The 13,537-nt window shown below is 42.8% G+C and overlaps 1 protein-coding gene across 4 annotated transcripts in view; it reads right to left on the bottom strand.

Annotated features, from left to right (window-relative positions):
- Positions 1 to 13,537, bottom strand: part of GLS (glutaminase) — a 1,896,678-nt gene that overhangs the window by 947,835 nt on the left and 935,306 nt on the right. For all 4 annotated transcript variants that reach the window (XM_044075192.1, XM_044075191.1, XM_044075190.1 and 1 more), the window contains exon 12: positions 1,316 to 1,492. In XM_044075192.1, the coding sequence (XP_043931127.1) occupies positions 1,316 to 1,492 (177 nt within the window). The remainder of the gene's footprint in view (positions 1 to 1,315; positions 1,493 to 13,537) is intronic.

Here is a 13,537-nt window from a genome sequence, read left to right as displayed (position 1 = left end):
AACCCAACAGTGAGGAAAAATGAAAAGGATAACATCAGATGAAAAGGTTTCCAGGATAAGAATGTTAACTCTGCAGATGCTGCTCGCTCAAATGGAAGCTTGGACAGTGTTTCCAAAACAAAGTTTTTAAGTCACATGGAGAAGAATCATCATTTATGGGGGGCTGTAAATAGAAAGGACCTTTTAGAAAGGCTTTACATAATCTATGAGCAGCCATATAAAACAGCTGGAAATGCCTGGAAATGATTTTGCTGAGTACTTAAAAGTAACAATACAAGTCTGTTATCAATCCAGCAGTCAATGATGCACAAAATAAGTTGGAACAGGACAGTCAAATTGTTTTACTGAAAAGCAGTTGGTTACACTGAAGAACAAAAAAAAGGCATTATTTGATTTCCAAAAGCCACTGATATGCAAAGAAGGATTCAGTTGTTTGTCATTTGTGAAAAATAAGATGGCACAGTGCATGGGTTTTACAAAAAGGTTGTTGGGCGTTGGGTAGACATACAAAATTATGTCACCAGTGGAAGATAAAGCATACGGTCAATTGAGCGATTTTAGTTCAATCTGTCACTTGATATAAAAAAGAACAGGCGCTGGTCTTAGCTATGACAGCCTGGAAAGATCATAATGGTGAAAGTGAGGACAGTACTGATCTATCAAGACTTCCTGGAGACTACTAAGCAGCAACAGTGCTGTTCTTAGAAACCATTACATTATATAAGCAGCATGAATTAAAGTGCAAGCTGTCTGGCTTTTCCCAGCACTGTGAAAGTTTTGTTTCCCAAAAAGAATTCAGCTATTTACCTCAGCTCAGTCCATGATGGATAGTTTACAAATATCCCCTACTTCAGACTGTGTGAGAGAAAAGTAAGTGACTTTGGATTATAGGAAAGGTAGAAAGCAACTGTAGAATTGTTGAGCTGGGACAGGATTAAAAGCCAGAGTCTGACAAGAGGAAAGTTGAGATGAGTATGTTCTGTTTTTTTTGGTTAACTGATTTGAAGAAAGACTTATTAGGGCCACTTGGAAGGCATTTTGGATATTGAGGCTTTTGCTGAGAAGACAGTTCATAGGTGACTAATAGTATAAAAAAAATTCTGTTATAGTGATGAGCTTGGGAAGAAAGATTTCTTGAGCCTGCATTATTACATCGGGGTTTGGCTATTTGTAGCTGAACTGTGTTTCAGTATGAGAGTCTAATATTCAATAATCCTGTACTTTACATTAAATACATTAACTACAGAGTTTTAGTGAAAATTCAGTTTTGGCTATTCCCTTGAAAGATGCAGTTTATATTTCAAAATTAACTTACATGAAATGCAAACTGCCCAGAGAAATCATACATGCCACAAGAGTGCATCAAGCTCAGTGTGTTTCTTACAGCTTCTGGACTCAGCACTCTCTCTCCTGTGATGGGACAGAAGCCTCCATTGGCCAGCGTTGCCGCCATAACACTTGCTGATTCACAGGTCACCTCAATAGAACACAGCTGTTAAAAAACCAAAAGAACACAGAGATTAACTTAGTCAGAAAACACAGATCACTAAAATAATAAACAACAAACATTAAAAAGATGCTGAAAAAGTTACTTTATGAAAGCATATTACATATGTCTGCACACATACTGGAACTCCACATCTCAAAGGCAATTTCAACCAGCAGGTTCTAATGTCTTTGGTGCATATCCAGAAGTCATATTAGAACTCCAATGTGTTTCTAGATATTGCCACAGTGGTGCAGTCAGAAGGCTACAAAGGAAGTTCAGATCAGAAAATATAATTGTACACACTTGCTATATTAGTTAGATCTTTAGTGGTTTGAAGTGTTGGAATCTCTACTTCAGATATTCTCAGTTTAGAAGAATTCTGGAATCTCAACCCCCCCCCCCCCATACTTGGAAGCATGTGTGTCTTCAGCTGACAAATGTCAAGAAATCACCTACTGAATTAGAAGGGGGTTATAAGGCAGGCCACCCCTAGTTTGGCCTCCATGCAATGATCTAGACATATACATACAAATGTAAAAGTATACAGCTGTCTGATGAAAGTGTGACAATCTGTGATATTGCCAGCTATGCCATGAGAAGTAGGGTAGTGTATGTGTAACATATGCTAGCATAGCTAGCTGGAATTTTGTAAAAAAAGAATTATATGTCATTTGCATATCACACTAATCTGTACAGATGTTTGTGTTGAAAAATGTATTTGCAAAGCTGCTTGTGTTAAAAATGTCATGCTGTGGCCTGAAGTTAAACGCCAAAAAATGTATAGTCATACCCTTCGGGAAAAACAAGGTAACCCCAAGCTACCATATAGGTGGCAATCCACTAAGCACAGAAGAGGTTATCAGGGACCTGGGGACCCAGGTTGACAGTGGCCTTTCTTTTGACACTCACGTTGTTAAAGTGGTTAGAAAGACCTTCTACATTGCCCACCTGATCATGAAGGGATTCACATCCAGATCTAGTGAGGTCATTGTTCCCCTGTACTCTTCACTTATCAGACCAATGATCGAGTACAATGCCCCATTCGGGATGTATCTCACCCGACATCTGCAGCAATTGGAGAGACCCCAAAAGTTCCTCACCAAAAGGATAAAGGGACTCCAAAATCTGTCATATGCTGCCAGATTGAAGAAACTCCAGCTCTATTCAGTCGCATACCATCTGCTTAGAGGTGACATGTGCCTGACATACAAGGCCATGTCCAACCCGGAATTAATGGACATGCTCCACCTCAAAAAATCCAAATCCACCAAAACCACTAGAGCAAGCGACTTAAACCTTAGCACGGACATAAATAGGACGTGCTGGAGGGATAGATTTATCACTCAGAGACTCCCTATGCTGTGGAATAAAATCCTGGTCCATGTGAGGCAGAGCACCTCGCTGGCTCTGTTCAAGAGAAATCTTGACCTGTGGATGGGAGATCGTAGGTTTACCCCGGGAATCATCTCTGTGTCACTGCTGGACAGAGGCACAACAAACTAATGGGCACAGTATTTTTTCATATAAGGGGTGGCGTAAGCCACAAAAATTTGGGCTAGGCTTATAAATGCCTTAGGGCAGATAGCCTAGTATAAACCTATGAACCTATGTACCAACAGTGGCCTTTGACTGTATTGTAACTGACTGAATGTGTATGTTTTAACAGAGGATGCTGGAAGAGAAAATGTTAATCTCAGTCCAGCTAACATTGAAAAATAGTGTGACATTAAATTACTTACTTTAGGACATAAATAGTGTATATTACAGCTCTGATTGCAGCCAGAGCCCAAATGTATGTGAAGACAAGTACTAGGAAGTCTTCTGTATTGTCTTTAGCAGTGAAATAATTGCTTCTCTGGAAGGATAGAAGTTTGAAATTGTTTTATGACTTCCAGAAACATTAACCAATCTTAGCAAAGATGTGTGGGTATTATTGACACGTGGTAAATACTGGCAGATTCTAGCCAAGGGGAAGTATGGGAATCAGGAGTCATATGACCAGATGTGTGTGATGTCATCCTGTAAGCCAGCTCTGTAATGATATTTTAATGCTAAATGAGACTGAAGTCTCAAGGTAGTCAGTTTCTTGGAACCTGACAAAGAAGGAAGACCATTCATCTTGCCTTGCTCTTTTAAGTGAACTAGGGAATAGTAATTCTTTAGATGAGTCAGGAAAATATAGTGAGATTAGTTAAATACCATTTTTCTGTAGCTGTGCAAATCTATTCATCTGTGTTATTTTAATATTTCATGTGACTGAAACTCTGGTGTTTATTGCAAACAGATATTTAGTATTTTCATACTCTTTTATTATTTATTATTAAATATATTTAAGATTTTTATTGTGGTTGGTCCTTGGAGAATATTTTAACATTTGAGAGTTGTTGTTGTGTCTTTCGGCTTTTCCTGGTTAGGGGTTGCCACAGCGGAACTCCGGTCCGCTAATGATTGGCAGTAGATTTTTATGTGCTGGCTTGCCGGGCCTAACGCACAACCTTCAAAGAAGGAACGCCCATTCATGCATGTCGCCACACAGAAGACGCTCTAACGGAGAATCGAAAGGGCAACGTCTAACTGTGAGGCGTATTCAGTGACACTGTGTGGCCACTCCTGAAAGCCTTACTGTACTGGTCAAAACACTAACATTTGTATTAACATAAATTTCACTCCGTATAATTGGTACCCTTGTAAGAGCCTTAGAGTATCTGGCTTTGGAGTGTCTGGTGGCAGTGACTACCTTATAGGCTAGGCAGAAGGGGGCATAGCTAGTAAATCTGTGGAAGCCTTTCCCATGTGTGTCTGTGCAAATCAAATCTCAAAGAACCCGCATGTCAGTTGCCTGGAGCAGGAAGCGAAGCATTGGTTTTGCAGAGAGGGTGCTGGAGGACTTGGCCTGGATGCTCAGCTGAGGGCGCAACTCTATAGCTGTGTCAGTGGGGTGTCTTACTGGGGACCTGGAAGGGGACAAATTGAGAAATCCAGACCCTGGACTGTGTGTGTTCCCTGGTGCTCTTAAGGGAAAGTGTGCTTGATGCAGACAGCTGCATCTGGAAATACTGTGTGTGTCTAGTTTTGTTCCAAGTGAACATCTCTCTCCAGTGTCAGTGGTGAGACTTTAGGCTCCTTGATTACTGGCCCAAACAGGGGACGTCACATATTGGTGAGCAGTGCTGTGGATATTAACTGAATTTCTGTAGCCTGTAGGCAGTTGTCACTGAAGGTGTGTGCATTCTCAACAGACACAAGATAAACATTCAGAATTTCATTTCACAACAGTTATATTTATTTGTGTTTGTTGTTAGTTTAGTTAGGGAAAGCAGGCAAAAATATCAGCATAGGATTATGGCAAGCTGACAAAGACCCAGTTGGCCAAGATGTGTGAAGCCAAAGGACTGGTGCATGCCAACCTGACTAAAGAGGAAATTATTTCAGCATTAGTAACAGCTCAGATCAGCAACCAGGACGATAACCAGTCTGGTGATGGGAATTTGCAGCCCTAAGAAACAGGACAGTTAACCTTATCCTCAGAGGACTTAAATCTGTCTGGAGTTAGAGAGACTTGAACTGGAGGCCAAACATTTAGAACTAGAACCAGCAGAGAGACTGTGGTGTTTGGAGGCCGAAGAATAGGAGAAGCAGCTCAACATCAAAGGGAGATGCTGACTTTTTGCCAGGGTAATGGAAGTAAATAACCAAACCCCAGAAGGAATAATGGTCAGTAAATTTCTTTCACAGTTTACAGAGGGTGATCATTTTGATACTTTTATTCATATATTTGAAAGAGTACGTAAACAGTATAATGCTAACCAAGGGCTCTGGGTACGGTTCCTGACACCATTACTGTATGGTAAAGCTGTAACTGCTATTTCTAAATTGTCTGACATTGACTGTTTAAATTACGATAAAGTCAAAGATTGTTTACTAGAATGCTTGCACCTGAAGCTTACAGAAAAACATTTTGTGAGCACAGATGCACTTATTTTCATAGGTGGCTGAGTGGGTGTCAGGTCACCACTTTTGAAGGGCCAGCAGATCTTTTGGTGAGGGGACAAGCCCTCAGAATTTTTCTGGTTGGCAGACTAAGTGTAACTCTGCAGATGAGCTAGGGAAAATAGGGTATCTCTACTTAGCAAGCAAGGCATCACTGCACAGGAAGGGGATACCTAGTGCTGCACATGGATATAAAGGAACCCATGGTGGGCAGCCTAAACCACCCCAAGGTCCACCAGTAACAGGGGAAGCCACTAGTTCAAGTACACAGCCAGGATCACAGGTTAAATGCAACCAATGAGGCCATGTATCATACAGATGTCCATGGAAGCAAGGTGGGGAACAAAAGGTGGGGGAGACAGCATGTGGGAATAACAGTATGCCAGTGTTAAGTTGTCTGGAGACAACAGGGGTACTAGACTATCACCAGAGTTTATACCCGATCTTAGTGGATGGAAAACAGGCCACTGCTAAGAGAGAGACAGATGCTGACATAACCATTGTGAAGCCGGCAGTGGTTAAAGAGGAGCAGTATTCGCTTGGGCAGTCCACTCTAGTCAGAGCTTTAGGAGGGACTTTATTCCAAATGCCTTTGGCCAAGGTTCACCTTGACTGGGAGGGTGGAAAAGGAAGCAAGCAGGTAGGTGTGTTTGAGGATATCCCAAAAGATTATTATTATTTATTATTTAAAATTTGTTAAGTGGATTAGTCTAACTGAGTAATTGCCCTTTTTCAGCAGAGGCCAGGGGGAAAAGCTACATAGATAACATATATGAAAAGTACAGCATTAAAAAAGTTAGTAAATAGTTTACAGTTTATAACTAATAATGTAAAGTCACCAAGGTTATATACAAAATTATATAGTCTTATCACAAATACAGTCACTAAAGATGTAGCTACATAGGAACATGGAATGAAAATATTAGAGCAGACAATTAGCACAGGTAGTCCACGTTAGTAACAAATAGGATTTACAGTTAAAGTTAAGTAAGGATAAGAAAAAAAGGGAGGTAGGTAGAAAACAGCTGAGGATGAGAGGTAGACAGTTAAGGTGGGTGTGTGCAGTGGCAGGTCCAGGTGCTTTTTAGAAGGTTTTTGGTAGAAGTTTTGAATTGTTTTAGTTGCTTAATATATCTAACATCCAGTGGAGGTTAGTTCCAAAAGAGTGCAGGGGAGTAGCTACAGGGAATGATTTTGATAATGCAGTACCTTGTGTGATTGCAGTTACATGCAGTTAGGCTTGAAGACAGGCATGTGAGTCTGAAAGTCTGGGGAAGACCCAGGAAGACGGAGCTAGACCCCACACCTGAAGTCAGGACTGGTGAGGTGGCTATTTCAGGGAGGGAGCTACCCTGTACTAGTGATCCTAAAGGTGAGCCACAGCTCCTGGTAGGTACTGATGTCCCCTTGGACAGAGTGACTGCAAGGGCAGAGGTGGTGGTAAGTACCCAGGCTGACAGTGAGTCACCTCTGTCACAGGATATCAGATTTGATGTGGAAAGAGAGTTGGGGAAGGGTCACAAAGACACAGTTGAGACAGGCTAAGCTCTTGGAGACTACACTAAGAGATTGAGGGAGGTAGCTAGGGAGGCACCAGATTCTCAAGGAAAAGGAGAGTCTGTATACTGGAACAAAGGCTTACTATACAGAGAGTGGATCTCTGAGGGAGGCCTACAGGGTGAGGTAATACAGCAGTTGTAGTGTCTAGAGCCTGCCATCTGACACTTCTAGCCATAGCCCATGACATTCCTTCTGCAGGTCATATGGGCATAAAGCGTACCAACAGACATATTATGCAGAACATTTAATGGTCTGGGATTGCAAGGGATGTAACATGGTACTGCAGGACCCATGAGCAGTGCCAAAAAGTAGGTAAGGCAGGAGACAAAGTCAAAGCTCATTTGATGCCTTTGCCTGTGACTGAGAAGCCGTTTCAGGGGGCATCTATGGATATTGTGGGGCCTCTGAGTACCCCAAGCTCCACAGGGATGAAGTATATCCTGGCGGTAGTAGATTATGCTACTAGACATCATGAGGCAGTGGGTCTGTCCTCCATCGAGGCAGAGAAAGTGGCAAATGCTTTGTTAGTGATTTTCAGCAGGGTAAGTTTCTCAAGAGAAATACTGACAGAGGTGCCAATTTTATGTCATTCCTGCTGGCTTGTCTGTGGAAGCACTGTGGGTTGAAGCGCATAAAGACCATCCCCAGAACAATGGTCTTGTGGAGAGGTTAAACTCTACACTAAAAAACATGTTACTGGCATTTGTAGACCAGTTTAACAGAGAATGGGAAAATATTTGCCCCATCTGCTGTTTGCACTCATAGAAGTACCCCAGGAATCCACAGGGCTTTCATTCTTTGAGTTACTATATGGGGCATAGGGTGAGGGAGCCTTTAGATTTTATTCGTGATGAGTAGAAGGGTGAGTGTGAATCCCACAAGGAGTCTTTTGTGGCATATGTCCTAAACCTTATGACAAGGCATAGGGAGCTGATGGGCTTGGCCCAGAAGAACCTGGCAAGAGTCCTACAGCAGAAAAATGGTCTGGTATGACAGGAATGCTCAAGCCCAATCGTATGCTGTGGGACAACAGGTTATGGTGCTAATTCCTGTCAGACACAATAAGCTGCAGGGAGCTTGGGAGGGACCCTTCAAAATGTTAAGGAAGGTCGGTGATGTTAACTATATGGTAGAACTGCTAGGCAGGGGCACAAACTGTACCATGTTAACATGAAGTCTTACCATGACAGGAAGGCCCTGGTGCTGAGTATTTGCAGTGGATGGCAGGAGGAGTCTGAGGGGGATCTGTTAACTGATCTCCTCAATGAGGCTTTAACTGACACCTCAGTGGAAGGGGTAGCAATGTCCCAGAGGCTATCCCCTAACCAGGTTTGAAAAATCCGAGAAGTGTTACAGGAGTTTGGGGACATGTTCACTGGGAAACCTGGGTGCACCCAGCTGGTGCAGCACCATGCAGCTGGGTGTGGCTAAGTATTTGACCACTACTGATCTGACCAAGGGCTACTGACAGGTGCTCTTGACTCCCACCGCTAGAGAGAGGTGAGCCTTTGGGACTCCTTTGGGATTATACAAGTTCACAAAGATGCCCTTTGGGATGAAATATGCCCCAGCGAACTTCCAGAGGCTGGCAGATTGTATTCTAGCAGGAGGAGGTGATTATATCCTTATTTACCTGGATGATATTGCCATCTACAGCCATTCCTGGCATAAGCACCTTCGGCATGTCAAGGAGGTCTGGGGCAGACTGCAAAGAGTAGGGTTGACCATTAAGGCCAGTAAGTGTCAGGTGGGTAAGGCAGAGGTCTCCTACCTGGGACACAGAGTGGGGATTGGTAAGATCAGGCTAGAACCCGCCAAAGTGAAAGCTATTCAGGTGTGGCCTGCCCCTGTTACCAAAAAGCAGGTGAGGGCATTCTTGAGGACAGAGGGGTACTATAGGAAATTCATTCCCAATTATAGTACAAACAGCTGCTCCCCTCACAGACCTGATGAGGAAAAACAGGCCAGACAATGTAGTGTGGACCCCAGCCTGTCAGCAAGCATTCCAAAAGCTTAAAGGTGCTTTGGAAAGGACCCCCCCTGTGTTAGCCAGTCCAGATTACAGCAAATAATTTTTTGTGCAGGTGGATGATTCGAACCATGGGGTGGTGACTGTACTCAGCCAGGATTCCTAAGAGGGAGAAGAGCACCCAGTGGTATATCTCAGCCATAGACTCCAACCTAGGGAGGAATGTTATGCAGCAGTAGAAAAAGAATGTCTAGCCATAGTATGGACACTCAACCCTATCTGAATGGAAAGAAACTCACTGTAGTTCTAGACCACAATCCCTTTAATGTGGATACATCGAGCAAGCCAGCAAAATGCCAAGTTATTAAGGTGCAGCCTAGGGTTGCAGGCATACGATATGACAGTGCAGCACTGCAGTGGGGTCAGCAATGCCGATGCAGATGGGCTCTCAAGACACGGTATGGGTTAAGGTATACCTGGGCAGGCTCATTCCTCTCGAGCAACATTTCTCAAGGGTAATTTGAAAAGTCTGAGTCTTCAAAGGGGGGGGGGGGGATGTGATGATGTGAAATATTGCCATCTATGCCAGGGGAAGTAGGGCGGTGGATGTGTAACACATGCCAGCATAGCTGGCTGCAGCTTTGTAAAAAGAATCGTATGTCATTTGTATATCAAGCTGATATGTCCAGATGCTTGTGTTAAAAATGTATTTGTAAAGCTGCTTGTGTTAAAAATGTACCAACAGTGGGTCATGACTGTATTGTAATTGATTAAATGTATATGTTTTAACAGAGGATACTGGAAGAGAAGAGGTTAATCTCAGTCCAGCTAACTTTGAAAAACAGTGTGAAATTACATTAGTAAATTTAAGACATAAAGAGTGTATATTACAGTTCTGATTGTTTTCCCAAACATTTTGTCTCTGGCTCAAAGTACTAGGAAGCCTTCTGTATTGTCTTTAGCAGTGAACCAATTGCTACTCTTGTAGGGCAGACGTTTGAAATTGTTTTATGACTTGCAGAAGCTTTAACCAATCTTAGCAAAGATCTATGTGTGGGTATTATTGACACATATGTGCTAAATCCTGGCATCTTCTAGCCAAGAGGGTAGTATGGGAATCAGAACAGATTCTTTAAGTTGGCTCTGTAATGATATTTTAATACTAGATGACACTGAAGTCTCACGGCAGTCTGCCACTTGGAACTTGACAAAGAAGGAAGGCCACTCACCTTCTTCATCTTGCTTGCTCTAGAAAGTGAACCAGGGACTAGTAATTATTTAGAACAGTCAAGAAAATATAGTAAGCACTGTGGAAATATGACTGAAACTCTTGTGTTTACTGTAAATAGATATTTAGTATTTTCATATTATTTTATTATTAAATATATTTAAACTTTTTTGTGGCTGGCCTTTTAGACAATATTTTAACCTTTGAGAGTACTTGTATTTATTCAGCAACACTGTGGCCACTCCTGAAAGTCTTACTGCAGTGGTCAAAACCCTACCATTTGTATTAAAAAGAAGTTATGTACTCACCATAATGTTCCATGTGAGTTGTTCATCTCGCCTTCATTCTTACAAATGGGTTCGGAGCCGATCCCTCAGTTCTGAGTCGGCCGCTTTCACAAGCTCGAGGTTTTTGAGTAGCTCAAGTCCAAGTCCCTATCCCATGATGCTCTCTGCCTCACCTCAGATCTAATTTGCTTATCCCAATATATACAACATAAGTAACATGAGTGTAACTCCTGCCGGAGTAAGAAATCCTAGACAAACACCCACCAGACCTCAAATCTGTTACTCTTTCTTTGAGAAGCCTGGAGGAGGTAGGTGGGAGGGAATGTAAGAATGAAGGTGAGATGAACAACTCACATGGAATGTTATGGTGAGTACATAACTTCTTTATGTGAAGCTGTTCAATCTCACCATTCATTCTTACAAATGGGTAGCGTCCCAAGCACCATTTATCCTGGGTGGCTCATGGGAATATATTCCTGAGGACAGTGGAATTAAACGAAGCCCTGTCCCTGGAGGCCTTAGCTACTTTGTAATGCGTAATGAAGGTATGTAGTTTTGACCAAGTGGCAGCTGCACATATTGTGTCTAACGGCAGTCTAGCCATGTAAGCTGAAGAAGTAGAAACAGCCCTTGTGGAGTGCGCCTTCCCTTTATGTTCTAGCGGTTGATTCATGGAAGAATATATGAATTTTATACACTCTGTTAACCATTTGGAAAGAGTGACTTCTGACACAGGTTGACCTTTCTTGGTATCTGAATGAGTCAAAATGTTGTTCTGATTTTCTAAATTCTTTGGTTCTATCTAAATAAAATCTGAGTTGTCTGTGTACATCAAGTTTATGCAACATATACTCCAACTTGTTGGAGTGGTTACTGAAGAAAGTTGGAAGTTTAATTGTTTAATTTAAATTAGCCTCTGAACACACCTTTGGAAAGGAGGAGGGATTAATCCGGAGCGACACTCTGTCAGAGTGAAATCAAGTATGGGGGTTTAATAGATAAAGCCTATAATTCAGACAACCTGCGTGCTGATGTAATGGCCACCAAAAAAATTGTTTTCCAAGACAGGAATTTTAGTTGTCAGGAAGATGCAGGCTCAAATGGAGGAAGAATAATCCTAGATAGAAAATAATATAGGCTCCAGGGAGTGAAAGGTTGTCTAACTGGTGGTCTAATATGTATGGTTTCTTTTAAGAAGGCTCTACATAACCTGTGAGACATAAGATTTGAGCCTTCCGATCAGAGGTGAAAATTAGAAATTGCAGCCAATTGAACACGTATGGTAGCTGCAGCAGCACTTTCATTAAAAAGCTTAGTCAAGAACTCTAATATGCTAGCAATTGGAGTGATATATTATCAATATTATTTTGAGAAGCCCACAAAGCGAATCTCTTCCACTTGCTAACATACAACTTTCTGGTTGAGGCCTTGTGGGATGATACTAGGATATGCTGTGCTTCCGAGGAAAAGTTGTGGGACCTGGCTATGTTGGAAATAGGAGCAGCCAAGCTGTCAATTTGAGGGAGTGAAGTGAAGGATGGAGAGCCCCTGACGAATGTGTCAGCAGATCTGGAAATGGGTCTAGAATCCAAGGTTCCTCCAGTTGGTAGAGTCGAAGGAAAGGGAACCAGATCTGTCAAGGCCAATAAGGGGCTATCAGAATTACAGTCCTTCCCAAGGCTTTGGCCTTCTGCACAACTTTTGGAATTAGGGGAATGGGTGGAAATGCATAATGAAGTCCCAGGGTCCAAACATGGATGAGAGAGTCCCTTGGGTTTTCCCCTGGTGGAGGATTCAGGGCAAAGTAGCTTCTGCATTTGGCATTCATGGGACATGCAAACAAGTCGCAGCACAGCTTGCCACATCTGCGGAAAACCCTTTCCGCTACCTCGATCTTGAGGGACCACTCGTGTGGCATCAAAATAGCTCTGCTTAGTTTGCCCGCGATCATGCTGGAGTTCCCTGGGATGTGCGTCGCTATCAGAAAGTGCCCGGTGGATACAGCCCACGGCCAGACTCTTAGGGCCTCTCGACACAGGGGATAAGACTTGGTTCCCCCTTGTTTGTTGATATACCAGACGACTGACATGTTGTCAGTCTGAATCGCAATCATTCCCAGAGGAAGAGAGTCCTGGAAGTACTGCAATGCCAAAAGTACTGCTCTTATCTCCAGAACATTGATGTGTAATTGTGATTCTGTCTCTGACCAGGTGCCTTGAGCTGTTCTTCCCTGAAAAAGCCACCCCCACCCTATCAGAGAAGTGACCGTGGTCACCGTTGTTGATGGTGGGGGAAGAACAAATGGGCAACCTACTGTGACATGGTGACTGGTCAACCACCACTGTAGATCCTTTTTGCATGACTATCAAGAATGACATCAGAAGTTAAGACCATTAGGTGAAAAGTAACCATTGAAGTATTCTCATGTGCATGCACCCTAGAGGAACTGCTATGAGAGTTGCTGCCATAGTACCTAGCAGTTTTAAAACTTGAGAGACTTGTAATTTGTTTTGTGCCATGCCTGATGTCTCTTGTCGAAGCATGACTATTCTTTCCAAAGGCAGTATTACCATGGCAGTGGTGGTGTCTAAATCTGCTCCTATAAAGGAAATATGCTGCGATGGTGACAACGGAGACTTGTCGAAATTTATAGTAATTCCTAACTGGGAACACAGCTTTAGAGTGAGGTCCCTGGATTGAACTAGTTGATGCCTGGTGGTGGCGGTGAGGAGCCAGTTGTCCAGGTACAGAAACACTCGTAATCCTAGACGTCGCAGGTGAGCCATAACCACTGCCATGCATTTGGTAAACAAACTGGGGGCTGTTGTAAGACCAAAGGGCAGTGCTCTGAACTGATAATGACTGGCTCCCAGCCAGAAACGCAGGTGATTTATGGATGGTCTGGCCATTTTGATATGATAGTACGCATCCTTCAGATCTCTAGAGCACATCCAGTCGTCCGTTCCTAGAAAAGGAAGTATCGACTGAAGCGTGACCTTCCGGAACTTCTCTTT

This window comes from Protopterus annectens, chromosome 6.part0, assembly GCF_019279795.1.
Source record: "Protopterus annectens isolate FY-2018-M chromosome 6.part0, PAN1.0, whole genome shotgun sequence".
NCBI lineage: Eukaryota > Metazoa > Chordata > Ceratodontiformes > Protopteridae > Protopterus > Protopterus annectens.
This window is presented reverse-complemented; position numbering and strand designations above follow the sequence as displayed.